The sequence below is a fragment of the Hypanus sabinus genome, chromosome 16 (genome assembly GCF_030144855.1).
Source record: "Hypanus sabinus isolate sHypSab1 chromosome 16, sHypSab1.hap1, whole genome shotgun sequence".
NCBI lineage: Eukaryota > Metazoa > Chordata > Chondrichthyes > Myliobatiformes > Dasyatidae > Hypanus > Hypanus sabinus.
This window is the reverse complement of record NC_082721.1, coordinates 25,110,158-25,136,283: the sequence shown is the minus strand read 5'-3', so window position 1 is coordinate 25,136,283 and position 26,126 is coordinate 25,110,158. Positions and strand designations below refer to the sequence as shown.

General features: G+C 42.3%; 1 protein-coding gene across 1 annotated transcript; it reads right to left on the bottom strand.

Annotated features, from left to right (window-relative positions):
• On the bottom strand, positions 1-24,823 carry LOC132406105 (proteinase-activated receptor 2-like). Its single transcript, XM_059991328.1, has 2 exons — positions 24,525-24,823; positions 1-3,455 (listed from the first exon to the last, which is right to left on the bottom strand). Exons 1-2 carry the CDS (start codon positions 24,526-24,528, stop codon positions 2,440-2,442), a joined length of 1,020 nt encoding a protein of 339 aa, XP_059847311.1. The 5' UTR covers positions 24,529-24,823; the 3' UTR covers positions 1-2,439.
• Positions 24,824-26,126: the final 1,303 nt, after the last annotated feature.

The following is a 26,126-nucleotide window of genomic DNA, read 5'->3' as shown; positions in this document are numbered from 1 at the left end:
TTCAAGAACATCATTTATAATGTGGCCAATTTTACAAGTTCATTAACTGCTTTTAAAAAACAACATCTTAATGGCAATAATACTAAATATAGTAAACACAATATTATTACATTCTGAATGATAAATGTATTAATTATCATTGAAAGAGAAACAGTTAATTAACAAGCAAAGAAATATTCCACCAAAACACAATCAATTTGTTCAACTCCCAAATGAAATCCTATATTCTAGTTCAGTTTCAGTATAGTTCTCAGTATGTGATTTTTTTTAATCAAATTCAAAAGGAAGCAATTAACATGAATGGATTTCAATTCTGAAGCAAGTATTTTAAATAAAATACAGAAGGAAAAAGTTCACATGACTGCATCTGAATTCTAAAGCAAATTATCGTATACAACAACAAAACACTAAAAGCTTATCTGGCTCTGTTGGCACTGTCACATAGAATTTTATGACATATCACATTTTAAAAACAGGTCAAACAATCCAAAAATGTTCTGCTCGCACATTTGCTCTATTCACCTTTCTGCATGATTAGCATGTCCAAACTAGTTTTCAAGTAATTCAAAGTTCAAAGCATATTTATTATCAAAGTACATATATGACTGAGATCTCTTACAAGTATGCACAGGAATAAATTTTGACATCAGTTCCAAGTGGTGTTTATGGACCAGTAACTAAACATCTTAAAAAGGGCCTTGAATTCCCTGCTCTTTATTTTTAGTTAAATTCAGTAGTTTGTTTTTGGCATTTGTCATAATAGACAATAGACAGTAGGTGCAGGAGTAGGCCATTCGGCCCTTCTAGCCAGCACCGCCATTCACTGTGATCATGACTGATCATACACAATCAGTACCCCATGATATTCATGATCGAATATTTTCAAGCTGGTAAAGACATTTCACTCTGGGCTCTTGAAAGTGTAAGACATAAGATGTAGGGGCAGAATTAGGCCCTTCCATTTGGCTCATCGAGTCTGCTTCCCAAATTAAATAGAAATTGGTAATAACAATTACAGATTAATTCAGCCTTTACCTTAATTATTTCTTTGACAATTTCCATTGCTTTCACATAAAAAGGGATTGCATTAGGTTTTATATGGGTGCAACAGGGAAAGGACAAGCAAGGGCACGTGAGTGTTAGGTACAGGAGGGATTATAATTGGGAATAAGGAACGATGGAGGAAATAAATCGTACTTCGTGTCTTTGCTCATAGATGAAGAGGAATAAACAAACACTTTGTGTCCATTTCACAAAATCCCTGCCAGCGACACTGGATGTGAGAGACACCGGAAAATGGAACAATTTGCTGAGGGATCGAGCAGTTAGTGCGGGTGAAGAGGAATTGTCACACAGAATTGAGGATAGTCTAATGATAGTTTGAGAATTGCTTTAAAAGATAGGAAACATAGAACAGCAAGTAAGGCTTGTCCTGGGGCTGGCAGGTTCAAATCACTGCTATTTACAATCAATATCAATAATTTGGCCAAAACAACCAAATGTGATGTTTCCAAATTTCTATGTAATTCCAAATTATGTGAATTCATGAATAGGAAGGTGGAGCTTCCAGAGGATAGAGTCAAGGTAAGTGAGAAGGCAAGTTCATAGTGGATGCAATTGTGATGTGGATAAAGAGGGGGTTGTCTATATTAGTGCACAGTGCAGTAAAGCTGAGAGCTGGGAACATATGAAGTTCAAGGAGATCTAGCTGACATTGTACGCACCTAACATGAATCTGTAACAAGCAATTAGGATGGCAAATTTTGGCCTTTATTATAAGAGAATTTGATTACAAGAGTAAGGTTATCTTACTGCAATTATTCAGGGCCAAGATGGGATTACCACTGGTTAATTTTCCTTGTACAATAAAGGATATAGCTATCATAGAGAGAACACGAAAAGTGTTCACGAGGTTGATTTCTGGGAGGATGCTTTTGTCTGTATGTATGTTTGTCTGTATGCCTCCTCTCCTATCAGACTCCTTCTTCTTTAGCCCTCTACCTTTTTCACCTCTCACCTCCCAGCTTCTTACTTCACCCCTCCCTATCCACCCACCATCCCTCTCACCTGGTCTCACCCATCACCTGCCATCTTGTACACTTCCTCCCTCCCTACCCTCTTGTTCCGGCCCTTACCCCTTGCTTTCCAGTCCCGACGAAGGGTCTCGGCCCCAAACATCGACTGTTTACTCCCTCCCACGAGGAGGTGGCTCTTCTATCATAGAGAAAGCAGAAAAGCAGCTCACGCAGGATGTGGTGCTCTAGAACCTACAGTTGAGGTGATGACTGAGGCAGTGATTTGCTGCACTTTTGAAAAGCAACCGTGTGACTATGTAAGGGCTGAAATATGGGGGCTGGCTGAATTGATCTTTGGTTGTAAGAGACATAAGATGGCAATTGTTGCTTTACAATTCTAGGACTGAGGCCTTAAGTTATTCAGCTAGTCACTGATTATATTTGTGGTGGAGCTTCGGGAGGAAATCAACCGGAATATTCTGAATGAGTGTGAACTTCCATTCTTCGGTTCAAGTTCATGGGAACAGAATATCGCCTTTACTTTCTTCCTCCATTCTTCAGAAATGAAGTAGTAAATAATGGGGTCAATGCAATTATTAAAACTACTGAGGGGCAACAGGTACATGTAATGGATGTAGAGTTCAGGGATCCATTGGTGCAGTAACAGTGCAATATTACTGGGACTGAAACACACAAGATACGTGAACAGGGTTAAAACTGTGATTATTATAGCCTTTTTATACTCTCCCTTACTAAGCAGTAAAGTTCTGATTACAAGAGAATAGCTAAGTACAGTTATGAAACTTGGAATTATAAATCCTATTATCGCCACAGACTGCCAGTAATAGAAATAAACATTGACTGTGTTGTTTAGATACACATCATGACAGGTGGTGATGCCTAGATTTGGGATATGAACCGTCTGTTCAATAAGGAAGAAAGGGAGAACAAAAAGAATAACTACCACCCAAATTACAGCACAAACAGTAACAGCGGACCTATTGTCCCTGAAGCGTCTGGAGCAGAATGGGTGGACCAGAGCAAAGTATCGGTCGACGCTGATGAAGGTGAGGAGCAGGATGGAGCAGTACATGTTCCCGTAGAAGAAGGCCGTCATCGTCCGGCACAGGGCTTCGCCGAAGATCCAGTTGTTGCCCTGGAAACGGTAGTGAATCTTGAAGGGCAGCATTAAGATCAGGAAGAGGTCTGCGACTGCCAGGTTGATCAGGTATATGGTGGAAGGCTTTTTCTTTTTAGACACCATTGTCCAAAGAGCTGTTGCATTGGTTGGGAATCCAATAACAAACACAAAGACATAAAGAGCAGGAATTAAACTTGTGATGATGGGACTGCTCAGTTGTCCTTCAGCCCAAGTAGGTAACTTAACTGCTGAGGAGTTACCATTCTGTCCTGGCAATCCTCCTGACCCGGGTACAGCACCTAAAGATGTGAGAAGATTGTGTTAATCTTTGCTCTTTTTAGTTTGTTTTCATCATGAGCAGTTTGGTTCTGCCCAACAAATGCACTTTCCTTAGACCAGAGCATTATTTCATCAATATTTATTGGAGTCATAGAGCACCACAGCGCATTATTTCATCAATATTTATTGGAGTCATAGAGCACCACAGCGCATTATTTCATCAATATTTATTGGAGTCATAGAGCACCACAGCGCCATCAGGTCTGTGCCAAAATATTATTCTGCCTGGTCCCATCGACCCATACCTTTCCCACCCATGTGCTTATCCAACCTTCTCTTAAATGTACACCGCTTCTACTGGCAGCCTATGAAGAAGCTCCCCCTCAGAAGTTCCCCCTAAACATTTCACCTTTCACCCTTAATCTCTAATTCTAGTCTCACCCAACCTCAGTGGAAAAAGCCTGCTTGCTTACTCATAACAGTAGTGTAGTGGTTAGCATGACGGTTTACAGTACCGGCGACCTGGGTTCAATTCCCGCAGCAGCCTTTAGGGAGTTTGTGTATGTTCTCCTCGTGACCGCGTGGGTTTCCTCTAGGCGCTCCGGTTTCCTCCCACAGTTGGTAGGTTAATTGGTCATTGTAAATTGTCCTGTGATTAGGCTGGGGGGGTTGCTGGGCAGTGTGATGCAAAGGGCCAGAAGGGCCTATTCCATACTGTATCTCAATCAATCGATAACTAAACAAGCAAGCACATAAATAAATAAATACACACGTACATAAATAAATACATACGCACATACATACATTCACACATACATACACACATACACTCATACACACCTGCATACATACATACATACACACATACTGTACATTCATACACACATGCATATGTACATACATCATTTTATGTACCTCTATCAAATCTTCACTCATTCTCCTACGTTCCAGGGAATGAAATCCTAACCTGTTCAATCTTTCCCTGCAACTCAAGTCCTCAAGTTCCAGCAGTTACTCTTCAAATAGTAACTATGAGCTGTGTAAAGGGATGGGATTTTACGTGTATCTGCACTCCCTTTCCTGACAAGTCATCCAATGAAATCTGGAGTCACTAAATGGAACCTGAAGACAAAATGACATTATACCTCTCAGCATTTGCGTCCTCTATGATTAGCTATTTTTAACAGACAGCTGACCCCCGGGTAACAATTAACCGTTATCAGTCAAAAACAATATTGATCTTCAGGCTCTGCCTTAGGTGGCCCTCAGCAATTTTACTGCACAGCACGTAAAAGTTCATATGTATTGGATCGAGTTGTTGCAAAGTGATTCAGGTATGAAGCACCTTTGAGATATAACAGTATTGTTCAGTGTACAGCTTGCCAGCTGACAGGGGTTCTTGATCTGAAAAGGCGGTTAAGGATTTACTCGGTTGTGCTCAATCCTGCAATATCATGAATGTTGTCTAACCAGAACAGGAAGACAAGACCTGAGCTACTGCTTGCCTTTAAAATGCAGGACGGCACCAGCGACGCTGTCTAGGACCTGAAAGGTATTTTCAGAGCCAAGTAGACCAGAGGACTTGAAAAGTTTCAGAATTCAGCAAAGGAGAGCCAGGAGATCTGCAAGGGCAGGGGAAGTATTCTAGTGAGAAACATGGAAAGCAGATTCTCAAAGCATCTATTGGTTTGTAAAGAGGGAAGATTAATAAAAAAAAACTCAAAGAGAAAGTTGTATGAAGATATAAGAAAACAACACAAAACAATTTTATTAATTACCACATGGTGAAAGACGTAGAAAATCTTCCAGAACTAAAGGATTACAGCAGGTCTAAAATAGACCTGAGAAGCTGGAAGAAATGAACAATAATTAACAAGAAATATTTGAGAAATTAATGGAACTGAAAGCACATAAATCCTCAGGACCTGACGTCCATTGTTTTGAGGTTGCCTGGATCTGCCAGCATCCTGTCTTGTGTTTTCATATGCAAGTATGTCAACTTTTTTTTTATTAAACAAAATATACTTTATTCCAAAATAAATTTATATACAATAACCATTCAAAGACTTTCAATTCTTTACAGTTGGTACCATTACTGTCCTTACATTTTCAAAGTTCTAATGTTTTGCAAGTATGTCAACTGCGTCAGCAGCACCATGTTTAAACTCCAGACGGCTCCAGCGATGTGTCAGTCTTTAGTCACCTTGGTACCTTATCCGCACATTAACCCTCCAAGGCCTTTGATACCTATAGGCTAAAACCTTCCTCTTCTCCAATTTGCTGGCTACGGTGAAGATGGTGGATGCACTGGCTGCCACGTATAAAATTCCATTCCCTTTTAAGTGTTGCCCACCAATTAGAAATGGCAAATGTACCCCCACTGTATATGAATAGATTTAAGATGACCAGTTAGGCATCAGTAACACACCATACGTAGGAAAGTTGCTAAAATTATTAACAAAGAAGTAACAGGGAACAGATGGAATCGAACAGAGTTAAACTGAAGGGAAAACCGCATTGGATTTGTTTGAGGTTACAACTAAAACAGGTAGGAAGAACAACCAAAGCGGAGTCTTCGAACCTTTAGAAGGCCTCTGATAAGATGCTCACAGGGATTGGAGACAACCTGGTGTAATGAATCCAAGTCTAATGATGATACAAAGCCAGCTGTCGCCGTGGGTTGTGAAGAGGGTGCTTCAGGGTGACATTGACTGGTCAAGTGAAATGGGTGAGGACATAGCAGATGGAATATGTACAAATATGTTGGTGTTCAGTGGAAACTAGGTGTTCTTGCTTGTAAATCATCACCACTAACTTAGAGAAAGCAACTGGAAAGGCAAACAGTATGTAGCCTTTATTTGAACGCAGGAGTAAAGACATCTGACTCCAGTTATTGAGACTCCCGGTGAGACCATAATTGGAAGGTTGTCAGCAGATTGGTCTCCTTACACGAGACAGGGTATGCATTGATTTAGAAAGTACAGCAAAGTTTCAAGAAGTTGACTCCAGACTCGCTGAGTTCCTCCACCATTTTGTGTGGATGCTGCCTGGCCTGCAGTTCCTCCAGCATTCTATGTCTATTGCTTTGGACTTCCAACGTCTGCAGATTTTCTCAAGTTTGCATTCCCCAGCTACGTCTGTCTTCTTGACAATCCCAAGCCTATTCTGGCTCCCCTTCCCAACAGTCTTTAGAGTTTACAGAGAATGGCATGAAAGATAAAACAAAAAAAAATCCAGTGAGTGGCAGTTCTGCGGGCGAAAGTGCCTTACTAGTGAGCAAGGGCAGAGGAGAATGGCCAGACTGGTTCAAGCTGACAGGAGGGCAACCGTATCTCAAATAATCACGTGTTATAATTGTGGTGTGCACAAGGGCATCAGAACAAGTGAACCTCAAAATGGACGGGCTACAGCAGAAAACTACAATGGGTCCATTCCTGTGCTTAATAAAGTGGCCACTTAGTGTATGCTCGTAATTACTTTGTGTTTCAAATTAAGCAATAGGTTTCTCAATGCATATTGTTATCTTTGACAAGCATGCAGGAATATTACACAATGTTTATCCTCACTGTCATTTTCAAACTCTTCACTCCATGGTGCTTTTTGCATCAACGAAAACGAATTGCCTCTTCAGAGCAGTCGGCTTAAGTTTGTTGAATTAATTGGAGCACACATGTCTAAGTGGCTCCTGCAACTTCTCTCTGCTTTGACTCTGAGGGAGTTGTCTAATGACAAGTAAATTAGTTTTCCAACAGGATAGAGCCAAGAACTGGTAAACCCAGTTTAAGTATGCTCTCTTCAGAGTTTTCCGCCCACAAGTGTGAAAAACATTTTTCTGTCATGAGACCCAGACACTAAATAATAAATCTTATGAAGCAGCCTGAAATGTGCTCTCCCAGTTTCAGTTTAATTACATCAACTATTCTCTCTCTGAATTGCTCAGACTTGTCTGTGGTGTTCCACAGCTAGAACTGCCCAGACTTGCCTTGTCCAATGGAAAGTATTGCCTTTGAAATATCACCGGTTAATCCAGCCTTTTTCCCGGAGGAAGCTTTGAAATAATTTCCAGGTCTCATGTAACCCAGTGTAAAATGTATTAAATCAACAGCTTATGGTATGTTAGCATCATCAGTAGGTTATAGATATAATAATCCAAAAATAATTTTGAGTAGAGAATGAATTTTTAGCCAAACTTTCTTGAAAAAAAACAGGTAGTTAGGCTTAGCTTACCTTTCTTGAAATTAATCTCTTTTTTTCCCTGGCACAAATTTTAAAAACTCATAAGACAAACATAACAAGTTTCTGTTAAATAACTGGCTTAAGTCAAAATGGGATTTAATTAATCTAAAGGTAGGCTCTGTAGATTTATTTTAAATAATTGTAATTATTGCTGTTTACAAAAATGAAAATTTATTGACAATGTTGAATGGTAAAAATACTAAAACCCATAAGCCAAAGCAATATGAGTGAAAATATAGCTTAAGACACAATTTTATACACGGCTTTGAAAAAACATTTTCTTACTAAGTGACATGATCAGGTTCAACTATAGGCCTAGCGAATGAAACCTGTGCTTATTTTTGCTGCACAAATATTCAATTCTGGGCTGAACTTCAGATAAGCACACACAGACTTTACCTTCAATTGAAATGAGATGATTGCTATAATTGCTCTTGATGCTTGTTAAACAAGGAAAAGCTTGCTCACACATGTAAGAAGTTGAAAACTGCCTTAAAATTTCATTGCTATCTTATGAATGGCAGGATACTCTTCCTTCACAGAATTCCAGAACTTGCCCAGGGGCAGTAAATCTCATCTTGATTAAATCTCAAATTATGGTTCAATTTTGTTCAGCAATTCTTCCAGGTGGTTTTCAATAAAACTTGAGACTTTCCGATCCTTCATCACTATCAAGCCCAATCAGCAGTGGGAACATTTCAAGATTTCCTTTTGCAACATGATTTTTCCAAAGATCCAGTCGCCTTTTAAATCCAAGTATTTTGTCACTTGAAGTCAAAACATCTCCTCCAGGGCCTTGCAGAGACTTGTTCAATTGGTTCATATGTTGAAAAATGTCTGCTAGGTAGACTAATTTCTGCAGCCATTCTTCATCTTCAAAGCACTCAGCAAAATCTAGCCTACTGTTTTCTTGAAAGTACTCCTGCAATTCATCCTTCAAACACCCTGTTGAGACCTTGTCCTCCGCTAAGCAACCAGATTTCTGTATGTAGCAGGTGATTGGTGTGCTTTTTGACCAGGTTTTCTCACAGTTGTTTAAAACATTGTCGAGTGAACTAGTCTTTGTTTAATAAAGTTCAATATTTTTGGAGTGCCATCTAGAACTTTTCTCATTTAATCTCCAAGAGTTAGTGACATCAGCACCTCTCTGTGAAGAAAGCAGTGTGTTGTGACAATGTCAAGATTTTCTTTTTTTTACAAGAGAAATGAAACTCTTGTGGAGCCAACATTGACGGGGAACCATCAGTACAAATGCCAACACAGTTCCTCCAAGACAGACCATTTGTTTTCAGATGTGAAGATAAAATATTAAATATATCTTGATCTTTACTTGTTTTGGGCAGCTCTTTGCAACAGAAAAAGTCTTCTTGAATTTTACCATCATTTACAAATCTTACAATTGCTACAACATGACATTTATTGGTTAAATCTGTAGACTCATCCACCCGGATAGAGAAGGTGTTGTTTTTCATTTTATCACAGAAAACCTCTTCAGCATCACGTGACATGTCATCAATACGTCGACTCTTCGTACTGTTTGAGAGTGGCCGCCTTCTCACCCAAACAAGATCCATGCAAGAGCCCATTCTCGAGCTACTACCTGCGAACGACTGTGCTCTTCTCACGCACACAGAAGACGCACCACAGGCTGCAGTCGCTCAGTTCACCAAGGCTGAAGAACACAATGATCCTCCATCAGAAGTCCCTTCATGGCGTTTACAATCCACTGGCAACCACCGTCTCACCACAGTTGAGCAGTTCACCTACCTGGGCAGTGTCATCTCCAATGACGCTACGGTAATAAGGGAAGTTAACAATCGACTTGCCAGAGCTAGCGGTGCCTTTGAGCGCCTCCAGAAACGTGTGTGGAAGAACCGCCAGCTGCGTCTGTCCACAAAAATCCAGGCGTACAGGGCTGCCATCGTCACAACACCTTCTGTATGGCTCCAACGCCTGGGTCTCGTATCACAAGAAAATCCAGTTGCTCAAGCGTTTCCGTCAGCACTGCCTCCACTCCATCATGGGAATCAGCTAACAGGATCGTATCTCCAACAACGAGGTCCTGGAGAAGGCTCAACTCCCAAACATTGAAGCCACTTTGTTGCTCTAGCAGTCCTGGCCAGGCAAAGTGTCTCGCATGGACATCTCCAGGTTACCGAAAGCTGTCCTCTATGGAGAACTCTCTCAGGGCCAGAGACATCATGGATGCAAGAGGTAGAAAGACCAACTTAAGCAGCAGCTCCCTCAGGCAAATATTGAGGTCATTGAGTGGCAGCAGCTGGAAAATGCTAATCGGCAGAGCAGCCAAGAATTTTGAGAAATCCAGAAGAATGACTGCTGAAGAGAAGAAAAGACGCAGGACGGGTCCTACTGCCCAAGCACCAACATCCCAGCTGTTCCCATATCCCTGCTCCTTGAGAGTCTGCGGGTCCAGCATTGACCTCTACAGTCACCAACAATCGTGCTGTTGCTCCTGGGGACTCTTCTTCCCCGCCCCCCCACCGATCTTCAGAAGCAAAGAACCAGCCTTCATCTTCAATGAGCATGAAATCTTTTCAATTTCTCATACTGCATCTTGCCCTAACATTTTACCCACTATAATTTTACGTGCTGGCATTATTCAGTTGTCACCAACTGTGTGACTTTTCCTTTTCTGGGTAATAAGTTCTGCTACTAAGTAAGTTGCTTCCTGGTTCCTTTCACTGACTGTGACTTTATTAACAAAAGCCTTACTTTGTTTTGAGATTCCAATAGCCGTTTAAAATAATCAGCGTTTTTCTGTGTCATATGACTGTGATTTGTAGTTAAGTGTCTCTTTCAATTTTGCTGGAGCCATTGTTACATATGAAAGTTGTTTGCCACAGAGAGGCACAATGGAATAGGACAACTTGGATCACTAGTCCATGTAAAATCCATTGATAAGTAGCTTTCATTGTAAAGATGGACTTTTTGTATCGGTTGTTGCACTAGTGCAGTGAAGTGACTCAGAAGATTGTAATCTCCTCCTCGCTGACGATCAACACTGGTGCACTTCAGGAGTGTGTGTTCAGCCCACTGCTCTACTCTCTGTATACACATGACAGTGTGGCTAGGCACAGCTCAAATGCCATCTATAAATTTGCTAATGATACAACCATTGTTGGTAGAATCTCAGCTGGTGACGACAGGGCGTACAGGAGTGAGATATGCCAACTAGTGGAGTGGTGTCGCAGCAACAACCTGGCACTCAACGTCAGTAAGATGAAAGAGCTGATTGTGGACTTCAGGAAGGGTAAGATGAAGGAACACACACCAATCCTCATAGAGGAATCAGAAGTGGAGAGAGTGAGCAGTTTCAAGTTCCTGGATATCAAGATCTCTGAGGATCTAACCTGGTCCCAACATATTGATGCAGTTATAAAGAAGGCAAGACAGTGACTATACTTCATTAGGAGTTTGAAAAGATTTGGCATGTCAGCAAATACACACAAAAACTTCTATCGATGTACCGTGGAGAGCATTCTGACAGGCTGCATCACTGTCTGGTATGGAGGGGCTATTGCACAGGACTGAAAGAAGCTGCAGAGGGTTGTAAATCTACTCAGCTCCATCTTGGGTACTAGCCTACAAAGTACCCAGGACATCTTCAGGGAGCGGCGTCTCAGAAAGGCAGCGTCCATTATTAAGGACCTCTAGCACCCGGGACATGCCCTTTTCTCACTGTTACCATCAGGAAGGAGGTACAGAAGCCTGAAGGCACACACTCAGCGATTCAGGAACAGCTTCTTCCCCTCTGCCATCTGATTCCTAAATAGACATTGAACTCTTGAACACTACTTCACTTTTAAAATATATATTATTTCTGTTTTTGCACAATTTTTAATCTATTCAATATATGTATATTGTAATTGATTTTTCCTCTACATTATAACCATATAACAATTACAACACGGAAACAGGCCATCTCGACCCTCCTAATCCATGCCGACGCTTACTCTCACCTAGACCCACCGACCTGCACTCAGCCCATAACCCTCCATTCCTTTCCTGTCCATATACGTATCTAATTTTTTTTAAATGACAATACCGAACCTGCCTTTACCACTTCTACTGGAAGCTCATTCCACACAGCTACTACTCCCTGATTAAAGAAGTTCCCCCTCAGGTTACCCTTAAACTTTTGCCCCCTAACTCTCAACTCAAGTCCTCTTGTTTGAATCTCCCCTACTCTCAATGGAAAAAGCCTATCCACGTCAACTCTATCTAGCCCCCTCATAATTTTAAATACCTCTATCAAGTCCCCCCTCAACCTTCTACGCTCCAAAGAATAAAGACCTAACTTGTTCAACCTTTCCCTGTAAGTTAGGTGCTGAAACCCAGGTAACATTCTAGCAAATCTTCTCTGTACCCTCTCTACTTTGTCTATTTTATTATGTATTGCATTGAATTGCTGCTGCTAAGTTAACAAATTTCACGACACATGCTGGTGATAATAAATCTGATAATGATAATATATTCAACATAGTTTCCTTAGGCTTTGCCTTATAATCATTATAGTTGCTTTATTAGATTTATGACATAGTGGTGGCTATGTCTTTCTAATTGGCTCTTGAAGATAAACTGCATTGACTTCAGAAAAGCCAAACTCCAGCTGTAGAGCCCAAAGAAGAGCTGAGTCAAAATGACTCTTAAGCACAGCTCACTGAAATTCCATGTATCTTAATCCTTTCCAGCGCCCTTAATATGTGTCAACTTTTCAAAACTGATTTTCAAGGTATTGGAATGTCTTATTGGAGGTCCGATGTACGATAATGTGGAACAGGCAGTGATGATTCAGCAGTGCATTTTACAGTTGATCCACCCTGATTCTGCCAGGGTGGTATCAAGGCGGTGTCACCAGTGAATGTGCTGAGGTTCAACTTTTTGCCCGCACTCACAGGACAAAGAATCACAATAGAATTCATACGAAAATCCCCACACAGCAAAGACTGCCACTGATCCAACGAGCAAGAGGAAAAATCGTGCGAAGATAGTAAAGCAAAATGTCAACAGTTAACACAAGGAACGAGAACTGTAGAGTTTCCCGAAAGTGAGTCCACAGCTGCAGAGCCAACTCAGCACAGAAGCGAGCAATGCTATATCGAATGGTCTGATGTGATGACGTAATTACGTAAAGGACTATTAGCGGGCTTTGCGTTCAAGCTTTGGTGTTCAATAAATGTGTCGTTATGTATTTTTCTTAAATTTAAAAAGGCTCACGTCATTTTATTTGCAAGAACCTACATAGGTGATCCAGATGTTCTAGGACGATTCCACAGTTATTGAACATGTCGGCCAACATAGTTGCTTTGAAGCTGCCAGAGGTTTGGGAGCAAAATGCCGTCGCTTGGTTTGTACAAGCTGAAGCCCAATTCACTCTGCGGGAAATCACCGCCAACAACATCAAATTCTACTATGTGGTAAAAAGAAGAAGAACAGATCTTAACTTGGCAGTGGAGTTATCGGGGCACCGTCATGACGGTGTTTCTGTAGCGAACTATTCGTGTTTTTACAAGGCTAAGTTGCTAGCTTGACGCTCAACCTGACTTGGATTCGAACTCAGGAACCTTCGCTCCGGAGTCCGGCGCTGATATTATTGCATCACCGAGCGGGACACTGCGCGGTAGCCTCGCTCAGAAACTCCATGGCTCCAAGACTGGTGACTGTACTAGAACACCTGCCTGAACACAACAAATACTGATCGCAGAAACCTCGCCTTTTACAGACTTCTAGACTATCCTAGTCTGAGTGCACCAAACAGCTGCTCTCCTTGCCCGGCCTCAGTGATGCTAAGCAGTCGGAGCGAATGGACCACATGCCGCCTCTCCTGGGAAGTCACCATCCTCGATTTATTTTTAAAGAACTCCTCATGCAGCAAGTGACTGATCAAGTTTGCATAGCCCTCACTAATCCACCATGAAGGACTATAGGGAGCTTGCTAAAATGGCTGACAGTCTAACTTAGATAGGCAGTGGTGCAGCAATCTCCTCCTTTCTCTACATCAATAAGCCCGGTCAGCAAGGACACCGACATAAAGACGCCTGCAGCTGCAAAATAGATGTCTCTGGGCCTGTGTTTTTACACACTCTCTTTGGTACAAACTCTAGGGAGTGCCCGACTGCCTTGCACCTTTGACGGTGTCAGCACATCGAGATATCAGAGCTTTGTGAATACCATAGGTTACTGTTGCCAGGGACGTCTACTGCTCATTACAGACTCCATTTCAAGGCGATGCAGCTTCATGACGGGTGCTCGAGTGAGTGTGCTGCCAGTATTCAGATTAGATTAGATTAGATTAGATTCAACTTTATTGTCACTGTACTGAGTACAGATACAAAGCCAAATGAAATGCAGTTAGTATCTAACCAGAAATGCAAAGCATAGTGTTATTTACAAAATAACTGTGAATAAAAAGTAAGTACTACAGCACACAAATATAAAAGTACTGAGACAGTACAATATGGGTGCAATACTGCTTAGCGCTGTGATGTGAGGCTCAGCAGGGTCACAGCCTCAGGGAAGAAGCTCTTCCTGTGCCTGCTGGTGTGGGAGCGGAGGCTCCTGTAGTGCCTACCGGATGGGAGGAGAGTAAAAAGTCCATGGTTAGGGTGAGATGCATCCTTGATAATGCTTTTCACCCTGCCCAGGCAGCATTTATGGTAGATGTTCTCAATGGTGGGCAATTGGGTGCCGATAATCTGCCGGGCAGTTTTCACCGCGGCGCTTTGCGGTCTGATATGGGACAATTGCCATACCACACTGAAATGCAGTTGGTGAGTTTGCTCTCAGTGGTACAGCGGTAAAAGTCCGTCAGTATCCTGGGACAGAGGTGCGCTTTCTTGATGCTCTGCAGGAAATAAAGGCGCTGTTGTGCCTTTTTGATCAGGATGGAGGAGTTCAGGGACCAGGTGAGATCCTCGGAAATGTGGACACCAAGGAATTTGAAGCTTCATACACGCTCCAGTACAGCTCTGTTGATGTAGATGGGGACATGAGTGTGGCTCCTAGCATGCCTGGAGTCCACAATGATCTCCTTGGTCTTCTGGGTGTTGAGGGCCAGGCTGTTGTCGGCACACCACACGGCCAGGTGCTGAACCTCATCCCTGTAGGCCGACTCGTCAGCCCCTCTGATCAGGCCAACCACCATGGTGTCATCTGCCAACTTGATTATGGAGTTAGAACCATGTACAGGAACACAGTCATAGGTGGAAAGGGAATACAGAAGAGGGCTCAGCACACAGCCTTGAGGCACGTCAGTGTTCAGGGTGAGAGTGGAGGAGGAAAGGTTGTCTAACTTAACAGATTGGGGTCTGTTAGTCAGAAAGTCCAAGGGCACTTAAGCTTGTTGAGTGATTACTAACGCTGCTAAATGTCACTTTGGGTTGTCAGCCATTAACTTTCTTGGCCATGGATTCTCAGCTGAAGGTGCAAAACCCCTCCCATCAAAGGTAGCCGTTGTTATGGATTTCCCACTGCCCCGCACTACTAATAAACTACAGGAGTCTTTAGCATATGAAGAATTTCTATAACTGCTTCATTCTGAGAGCTGCTGAACTTGTGGTCCCATATCGTGTGCTTAAAGGCAACTCCCCTAATTACGTGCTTGACTGGTCAGTGGACATGACCAGGGCATTTAATGATACCAAATGGGCTCTTTCCAATGTGACCCCAATGTGCCGATAGCCATTACTACTGACACTTCACACTCTGCTGTGGGTGTTGTGCATGGAGAGTTGGTTGGAGGCGTGTGGCAGCCACTCAACTTTTTCAGCTGGCAGATTTTCTCTTGTTTGATATTGACCCAGAAGTCCAGACTTACCGAACGGCAGTCATGGGCCCGAGCTTGGGTGACATTAAGTTCGAGCGAAGCTTGGAGGGTGTCTCTCCTGTGTGATGTCCTAGCTGGTAACCCTCGCCCCGTAGTGCCCGCAGACTGGAGGCAACTCCATACGTTATCTCTTGCATCCAAGCCAGAGGCCTCAGAGAAACTGGTTACACTAACGTTTGTGTGGCACAGCCTCAGAAAGGACGCGCATGATTGAAGTGCAGTCTGCGTGGAGCACCAACTGGCAAAAATTGACTATCGTATTCAGATTGCATTGCACCCTTTAAGGTCCCTGAGCAATGGTTTGACCATGTCATTGTGGATCTTGTTGGTCCCCTTCCCACTCCCACGTTTCACTCACCTTCTGACCATGTGGACTGTACCACCGGGTGGCCAGAGGTCATCCCTGTAGCATCGACGACAGCTGCAGACGTGGCTCGGGCATTTATCAGCACCTGGGCTGCTCGGTGTGGCACCCCATCTGGTACTTCCTCTGACTGCGATCCCCAATTCATCTCAGTCCTCTGGGCTGCGGTGTCCCGGAACCCCAGCGTAAGGCTACATCACCCCATGGAGAATCACCCACAGGCCAGGGGCCGATGCGAGCGACTTCACCACTCCTTAAAGCTGCTCTGAGTACTCCCTGTTGGATGGTCATCTCCCGTGGGTCCTGCCGGGGCTCAGGACTGCTCCAAGAGAGGATCTGCAGTCATCTGAGGCGGAGTTATGAGTGCCAGGTGAGCTTATTCCTGACGCCATGACCACCTGGTCCCCCTCTCAACAGGGTTCCACCCTCCCCAGTAAATTAAATTCACTTGCAGCTATTCCTGCCCCCCCCCCCGCATCACGGTGTGCAGCACTCCTGGGATCCTGTTGACCTACACCCTGCCTCGATGGCTTTTCTCCGTCATGGTACACGGCAACATCCCCTTAGGACCCCTTCTGATGGCTGGTTTGTCATTTTGGAACGGAGAGAAAAGACTTTTATCAAAGGTGAGAGGGGTAAATGGTAGACTGCGCGGCTCACCGAGATTTGGAGGGCTTGAGTGCCAGCTGTCACGACGTGTCCACGAGCCTGTCAACACCGACCTGGATGAGTGCTGTTCTTCCACACAGGGAAGACAGGACCTGAGCCAGGCAGCTTGTCCACACTCACGGTGCTGGTTTTAGTGAATTCTGAGGGGGGCGGTCTGTGTAGGGTAATGAAATTGGTGGAAATGTACATAACCCGCATTCAGACATCGCGTTAGGTTCACTTTAGGAGGCTGGTCCAACATGATGACGTGAAGGGATTTTAACGCCCTTTGTGTTCAGGCTTTGGCATTCAGCCAATCTGTTGTTATGGTTTTATCTTGAGATGCCTCACGTCTTTTGATTTACAAAAACTTGTTTTTTTTTTAATCAGTTTTTTAATGCATTTTCTACAAAACTACAAATAAGAAAAAACCCCAAACCAAAATAAAAAAATTAATACAGTGCAAAAATAAACATACAATAATAATATAATACAAAAAAGATCATTGAGAAAGCACCCAAATTGAAATCATGTAAAGTTAGTATCCTCCCCAAGCCCCGCAACAAAAAAACCTCCAGACCAACCACAACACAATATAGAGAATATAAATCAGGACATTCAAACCCCCAAAACTGTAAATACACTTGAAAACAGAAGATAATAATGCCTACTACCAAAAAAAATTGAAAGTAAGGGACTGAAAAAAAAACCTTAATTAAGAGGAAGGTTATGAAAGTACTCAATAAAAGGTCCCCAAACCTTATGGAACTTTATATCTGAATTAAGAATTGAATAATGAATTTTTTCAAGGTCTAAACAGGACATAATATTATTAAGCCATTGAGCATGCATGGGTGGGGCAACATCTCTCCATCTAAGGAGGATTAAACATCTAGCCAGGAGAGAAGCAAAAGATAATATTCGACACTTAGTCAAGCTCAAACGTATATCTGTCTCACCCAAGAAGCCAAACAGAGCAATTAAAGGGTTAGGTTCTAAGTGGTGATTCAGAATACAGGATAAAGTTATAAAAACATCTTTCCAAAATTTCTCAAAGCCAGGGCAGGACCAGTACATATGAATAAGAGAAGCCTTTTGCATTTATCACAAAGAGGACTAATATTAGGGTAAAATCGAGATAATTTAGATTTAGACATATGGGCTCTATAAACAATCTTAAACTGTAAAAGGCAATGGTGAGCACAAAGAGAGGTTGAATTAACCGATTTGAGAATCAAGTTCCAAATCTCATTAGATAAAGAGATATTTAAATCATGCTCCCAAGCCATTCTAATTTTATCCACAGGGGCACGCCGTAAGAATGCTAATTTATCACAAATAAATGATATTAAACCTTTACCCAGTGAATTAATAGAAAGAAAGAAATCCATAACATTTTTCTCGGGCATTTCAGGGAAGTTAGGAATTAAAGGATTAATAAAGTGTCTAATTTGGAGATATCTAAAAAAATGGGCATTAGGCAGATTGAATTTAGCAGAGAGCTGTTGAAAAGATGCGAAGCGATTATCGATAAAAAGATCTTCAAAATGTCTATTGCCCTTCCTATACCAATCATAGAATGTCGAATCATACATAGTAGGTAAAAAAAAGGTGATTATGTAAGATAGGACTAGAAAGGGAAAAACCATAAAAACCATAAAATTTCCTAAACTGAGCCCATATTCGCAAAGTGTGTCTAACAAGAGGATTAACAATTAGTCTAGACAAACTACTAGGGAGTACAGAGCCAAGAAGTGCAGAAATAGATAAATCTTTAGTGGAACTCAACTCCATTTCCACCCAATTAGGGCACTCAGGTTGGCTATGAAAAAAAGACCAAAAGGTAGTACAACATATGTTAGCTGCCCAATAATATAAACGAAAGTTAGGTAAGGCCATGCCACCCTCTTTTTTAGATTTTTGAAGATAAACTTTATTAATTCTAGAACGCTTATTCTTCCACAGATATGACAAAATAATAGAGTCTAAGGAATCAAAAAAGGTTTTAGGAATAAAAATTGGGATAGATTGAAATAAATATAAAAATTTAGGGAGAACATACATTTTAACAACATTAATACGACCTACCAAGGACATAGATAGAGGTGACCATTGTGACAGACTCTGTTTTGTAGTATATAAAAGATTGGCAAAATTTTCACGAAAAAGATCTTTAAACTTCCTTGTGACTGTAATCCCAAGATAAGCAAATTGATTATGAACTACTTTAAAAGGGAGGTCATGAAATATTAATTCTTGTGCTTCTTTATTAATTGGGAAAAGTTCACTCTTATGTAAATGATTTACAAAAACTTGTGCTGCTACCAAGTGTCTGTCTGTGTCTCGTTCAAGATGTCTCTTTGCTCTCCCAATAACCTTCTGCAGGCTGTACCTGAACATTTTTCAAGAATTCGGTTTGCCAGTCCCGTTGGCAATAGATCTAACCCTCAGCAGACTACAAATCTACAAGTTCATCGAGAACTTCTGGTTTGAGAAGTCCTACTATGCGTGTGCAAGTTCGTACAAGTCCAGGCAGGTGTTGTTGAAGTCAGTGACAATGATGTCGTATTCATATTCTGATCCAGAGATGAATCCCTGAATATGATCTAGTCTCCCAATTCAAAGCAATCACACACCTCCTACTCCCTCGTCTATATCTTCATGGTCCCCTCCACCAGTGTCCTCTTCAGTCTCTCCCTGCTCACAGCATGGTGAAGTGGTCAGATTTCCCACAATGCAGGCGTGAGGTGGCTCAGTACGTGCACTTGCTGATGGGGTGGTGGAGTGGAGTAGGTGCTCCACGTTGATAGTTGTCCAGCAGACGCTTCTTCAAGCTAGCCTGGTTAAAGACCCCACTTGAATTGACTTTATTTCTTACATCCTACACATACATGAGGAGTAAAAATCTTTACGTTACGTCTCCATCTAAATGTATAATGTGCAACTTACAGTAATTTGTAATAAATCGTACTGTATGTACAACAGGACAAATATAATTGTATCAGCCTGATGGCCTGGTGGAAGAAGCTGTCCCGGAGACTGTTAGTCCTGGCTTATATGCTGCGGTACCATTTCTTGGATGGTAGCAGCTGGAACAGTTTGTGGTCGGGGTGTCTGGGATCCCCAATTCTCCATTGGGCCCTTTTTACACACCTGTCTCTGTAAGCATCCTGATTAGTGTAAAAGTTCACATCTACAGATGTGCTGGACTGTCCGCACCACTCTCTGCAGAGTCCTGCGATTAAGGGAGGTACAGTTCCTCCCTTAGCCAGTCAGGATGCTCTCAATGGTGCACCTATAGAAAGGTGATGGGGATGGTACTGGGGTGTGCCCTTTTAAGCCTGTTAATCATTTCCTCCTGTACACACAGGGTCGGCCTGGGGTGGGAAGAACACTGCAGCCAGGATAAGGGTGCAGACAGCACGGACGGCACTTGACCGCCAGATGTTCCACATCAGCGGAAAAGGTTCGAGACAGAACCTGCACATCTCTGCACCACGAGAAGCAGAAGTAGTTTCTGATTTATCTGATCCACACAATACACGCAGAAGCCCTCAGCTGGGGGCATGAGCCATGTCTCTAGAAAACAGTACACAGTAGTCTCTAATGTTCCAATTTTGCTCTACGGTCTCCAATGACTATACGTTACCAAAGAGAACTGTGCTGGTAGGGACAGTGCTGTGGGTCTCAAGCCTCAACAATTCAATTCTCCCAGACAACATTCTTGGCAGCCACATCTCTGGCAGAACGGAGACCTTCCTGTGCTTGCAACAGGAAGACACTTGTCATCTAGGTGATTTGTCCTGCTGAGTCCAGGCAACTCCTGGAAAATTACTAATGTGTCCAGAAAGTTTAACGCATTGCATGCTACTGCGCTCGCTGTGGCTTCGAATTTTAGCTGAGAACTGGAGATTTTTTTGGTGCTTTCTTAGGAGCTGACTGCAAATAGCTCTTGCAAATAATTCTTATCACGTGTGCTACTCCTGAGAGATGGCTCTGCAGAAATGAAAACTATTGCTTTCCACGGTGCGGAGGATATACCACTGCCTCGCCTGTTCGACAGAAGCCATTAGCAGGCTGTACACGCTCGGTGACCACTTTATTTGGTGCATCCTGTACCTAATAAAATGGCCACTGACAGTACAGTTGTGATCTTCTGCTGCTGTAGCCCATCCCCTTCAAGGTTCGATGTGTTGTACGTCTAGAAACAGTCTTCTGCATGCCACTGTTGTAGCACGTGGGTATCTGAGTCAATCGCGTTCCTGTCTGGTCATTCTCCTCTGACCTCTCTCATTAATAAGGCACTTTGACCCACAGAACTGCCACTCACTGGATTTTTTTTTAATGTTTTTCACATCATTCCCTGTAAACTCTAGAGAAATTTGTGCATGAAAATCCCAGGAGATCAGCTGTTTCTGAGATACTCAAACCACCCTGTCTGGCACCAATTATCATTCAACTGTCAAAGTCACTTAGATCACTTCTCCATTCTGACATTTGTTCTGAACCTCTTGACCTTGTCTGCATGTTTTTAAGCTAATGATTGCTGCCACATGATTGTCTGGTTGGATATTTGCATTAACCAGCATGGTACCTAAAAGAGTGGCCAGTGAGTATATTTCATATGGTTGGAATCATTACATGCACCTCCCTTAGAGTTATAAGTAGAAAAGGGGTGACATTGTCAAGGAAGTGATGGTCAAATTTTGGACATTGTTGATTGGTCCATATTTGGGGCTCTTCTTTACTGAACTAAAGATTAGCCCCCTGGAAGTAATGTAATTACAAAGGCTGGAAATTGAAAGCAGAACACTCAATGCAGGAGATTCTCAATCAGCCAGGCTGCATCTGTGGAGAGAGCAATAAAGTCCTGAAGTTCACGTTGATCCTTCCTAACTGGTTAGAGAGTCAGAGAAACCATGTCCTTAACTGTGAAACTATCACCAGGAGAAACAGGTTAGAATTGAAACACCAGACAAAATTATCCCAAAGCAGCTGTGAATTGGTGCTGAGCAGAACAGAGGAGATGGTGTTTTATTGTGTTGGTTTAACTCGGTGCCTCCACAAATCTCATCTCCTTTTTATTCCTTTAATACCTTAAAACCTTGACCGCAGATTTAAAAATATGCAGTGACCCAAAATGTCGCCGGTTTATTCCTCTCCGTAGATGCAGTCTGACTGGCTGAGTCTCTCCGGCATTTTGTGTGTACGTTGCTCAGAATTTCCAGCATCTGCAGAAACTCTTGTGTTTTAAAATGAAAGGAAGGTTTTAAAGGGAGTTGAGGGAAAATGTTTTTTACACAGCAGTCGGTTGATACCTGGAACACACTACAGAAGAAATGGTGCAGTCAGGCACAATTACATGTTTAAGGGACATCTGAACTTGCACTTGAATAGGCAATGCAAAGAATTTTACAGATCTACGACTAACGTTCTTAATCTTCTCAACAAAGAAACTTTTTCTCATTACACTCATGAATCGCCAACCCCTTATTTTAAGACTGTGACCCTAGTTCTAAATGTGGACGCCTAGTGAGTGTCCATTCTTGTATCTAACTTGTCAAGACTTGTAAGAGCTTTTGACTCTTCATGAAGTTGCCTCCCATTCTTTCAAACAATGGAATACCAGTCAGCTTAATCAATTTTCAAAAGACAAACCTCCTCCATTCCATGAATCAGCCATTATTCTGCCTCCGATGTAAACATTCCCTCTCTCAGGCAATGACACTGTGTCTAATATCCTCTCCAGGCTTTGTCTAAATGCTGACGCTCACCTGCCCAATCCCGTTTTCCAGCATTAGGTCTAATCCTGTAGGCTATTACTCCAGAAACATAGTTACAACGTAAAGCATAACGCTATTACACCATCAGCAATCCGGATTCAGTTCCCACTGCTGTCTATGAGGAGTCTGCACGTTCTCCCTGTGACTGTGTGGACTTCCTCGGGATCCTCTGGATTTCTACCACATTCCAAAGACACAACAGTTAGTAGGGGTAATTGGGTAGCATGAGTTCATTGGGCTGGAAGGGCTATATCTCTAAATAAACTAGATATAAAAATGTAAATAAATAAACAACTAAGATTTTTTTTTAATGTGATGAGGACTCCTGCTTCCAGCACCCTCAAGCAGTGATCTCCAGACGCCAACAACCTCTGGGTAAAAAAAACTTCTTCATCTCCCCCAACTTCTTCTGTTACGAACCCCGTAACTGGGCCACTTACCAGCAAAGATAGAGAGGTCCGTTGAAGTCTGATGGTACTATTTTTAACAGTATTTATTAGTAAAAATACACAAAAATAATATCAATACGAACATACAGATAATATACGTCATCAATACTAAATCTAAAAGTGCGGGTATTATAATAATCAATAAGAAATAAGCTCTAACGTTGTCCGGGGATAATGTATTGTCCGATGGAAATATAAAAGTCACTCAGTTCATTCAGGCTGCAGCCTTTGGTTGGAGTCAAGAGAGAGATTTTTAGAAACTTGCCAGCTTTTCCTTTTCATGATTTTGATCCTTCGAGAGTTCCGTTGGTGTAGCCGGTCCTTTAGCTAAGCCATTCTTCTGTGCTAAGCCCACTACCCTGCCAAGGGAGGACGTACACGGGCCCCACCGGCTGTTGCTATCAAATGCTGTAACGGGATTTCTAGCGTTTCTCCTGGTGCATCTAAAGAGGTTGTTCCCCAGACCCTCTTTTATCCTTACTCACGGGGTCTCAGATGTCAATCAGGTTGGGATGATGCAATCCCTCAACCAGACCACTCTGGTCGTCCCCTGAGGGGCTTCAGTGAATAGTACAGTACTCAATACACAATTCCGTCTCCAAGAGACAATGGCCGTTATCCGTGGCTTTGTCTCGCTGAGGCCAGGACACATTCCAAACCCTGTGTATTCTGCGTGTCTCTCTCTCTCATTTCCTGGGTCCCAGACCCGAATTAATAGCGATCTTGCGATTCTCAAAAAGGAGGGGGCTACTTTGTACCCTTCGGCCCCTCAGAGTTGTGGCACATTCGTAACACTTCTACCAATCACTTTAAATCTGTCTATTCCCTATTCCAGGAGGAATGATTCTTCCTGTTTACTGTTTATATAGGTTATGCTGGTTATGAATCTGAACAGTAGATCAGTCAATCTCTCTACAGCTATACCTTTCCGCTGCTGTGATGTGACAATGGAACTGTAATCCCAGCTCAAACTGCAGTCAAACTTTTCTGGATTACCTCATTAAATTCTGTGTTTGCCCTAAAACCAGAGAGTTTTTTTTAACTATTTTGTTGACTTCCCAGTTATTTTATATCTCCCTGCTTGCTGCACTCTCCCAGGCACATTATTTTGTTCAGCTTTTGACTTAACTCTACCTGCCACCTTCCTGACCTATTGATCAGACCATCAGCCCCTTTCGTGCTCCGGATTTGCAGTACCTGCAGTAACTGCGTATTGTCAAGCGGAATAATTACCTCTTATCAATTGTACTCTACATTCACAGGAAATGTATCCAAATTGTAATAATCAATATTTATCTTTTTCCATAAATATCCTCTAGAATCAGAATCAGGTTTAATATCACCAGCATATGTCATGAAATTTGTTAATTTAGCTGCAGCAGTACAATGCAATACGTGACAAATATTTTTATGAATGAACAGATGAATTACAAGTGTATATATATGTTTGTGTGTATTAAAAAGTTAAATTAAAAATAGTGCAAAAAGAGATATAATAAAAAATGTGAGGTAGTGTTCTTGGGTTCAATACCTTTTAGGAATCGGATGGCAGAGGGGAAGAAGCTATTCCTGAATTCATAAATAGAATTAAATTTACTAATGTTCAAGCTGCACAATTCCTGTGCGGTTAATCTTCCTCAATGCTTGGTGTACCATGTACCTAACCTTCAAATGCATGCACTTCACAATCACAGAAATCATCATTCTCCCATAGAGAACTGTTCTTCTCAACACTTTCAAATACAAAGCGAAGGGTCACTTACTCATACTGTAGAACGAAGGAATAGTTGCCCAAATCCACACTGGTCTTCCAAGTGATTTCCTCAAACAAAATGATTCACAAGGAGAAGGCTCGGTCAGAGCAGTTTTAAGTGTTTTCCAGATTTAGGGTGTTGCCAAGAACAAGGGAGGGGCTACTGCACAACATGTTAAAGCCACAATATAAATATGGTACTGTCATTCTGCGTGTGAACTCAACTTTATTCAGCTTTCCTGCACCAAGTACAGGCTCTCTAGGGGTTACAAGTAAGATTAATGATATCAGAAATTATCTCCTTTCCCAACCAGGCAGAAAATGCTTTTCATTAATTTTTCAGCATTTATTGCCAACCTGGACTTCCCCCAGAGAAGGTGGTGGTGAGCTGTTTCCTGAACCACTGCAAACCTTCTGGTGAGGATTCTCCTGCTGTGTCGGGGAGGGAATTCCAGGATTTAGATGCAGCAACAATGAAGGAATGGTGACAAACGCTCAGTCCCACTTCATTACATCACCCATTGCGAACAAACACAGTCAGACTGCCCAGTGGGATGCTTCACAATAGTCCTGTTTTGTTTTGCACACCTCCCTCGTTCGATAATATACAACGTTATGACATCGCCACGTGTGGATCCAAATTGTCTACTTTCCGGAGCAGCTCTCCCGGAATGGCTGGGATAGCTGATTCACAGGTCAGACAATGAGGTGGTGCGACGTATAGTGCATCAATTATCCAACTCCTACAAGTCCATCTTGTTAATCTATCAGTTTCTTGATAAATCACATCTGCTTAGTCAGGATATGTACTCAGTGGACCCGGAGTGGATCTTCTACTGCTCTAGCCCATCCACTTCAAGGTTTGACATGTCGTGCGTTTAGAGACGCTCTTCTGAGATACTCAAACCACCCCGTCTGGCACCAGCTATTACTCCACAGTCAAAGTCACTTAGATCACATTTCTTCCTCATTCTGGTGTCTGGTCTGAATAACAACTGAACCTCTTGACCATGTCTGCGTGCTTTTATGCATTGAGTTGCTGACACACGTTTGGCTGATTAGATATTTGGATCAAGAAAACTTCTAAAATAATGCAGTAGGTTCATTGCATTCAGTACTGATAGCGGATTTTGGGGCTTTTTTATATATTATTTATTGAGATATAGCATGGAACAGTCCCTTCCTGCCCTTCGAGCTGTGCTGCACAGCAACACCCCAATCTAATCTGAGCTTAATTACAAGACAGCTTACAATGACCAATGAACCTACCAACCGGTATGTCTTTGGACTTTGGGAGGAAACTGGAGCACCAAGAGGAAACCCACACAGCAAGACAGACAGACATACATTATTGATCCCGAGGGAAACAGGGAGAATGTACAAACTTCTTACAGGCTGTGGTGGGATTGAACCTGGCTCACCTGTGCAGTAAAGCATTGCGCTAACCACTTTCACATACTGTATTCCGCTCTATTACGTCCCTCCTGTACCTGATAAAGCGGTCACTGAATGTACATATCTTCATGGTCTTCTGCTGCTGTAGCCCATCCACTACAAGGTTCAATGTGTTGTGCGTTTAGAGATGCTCTTCCGCACACCGCTGTTGACTTGA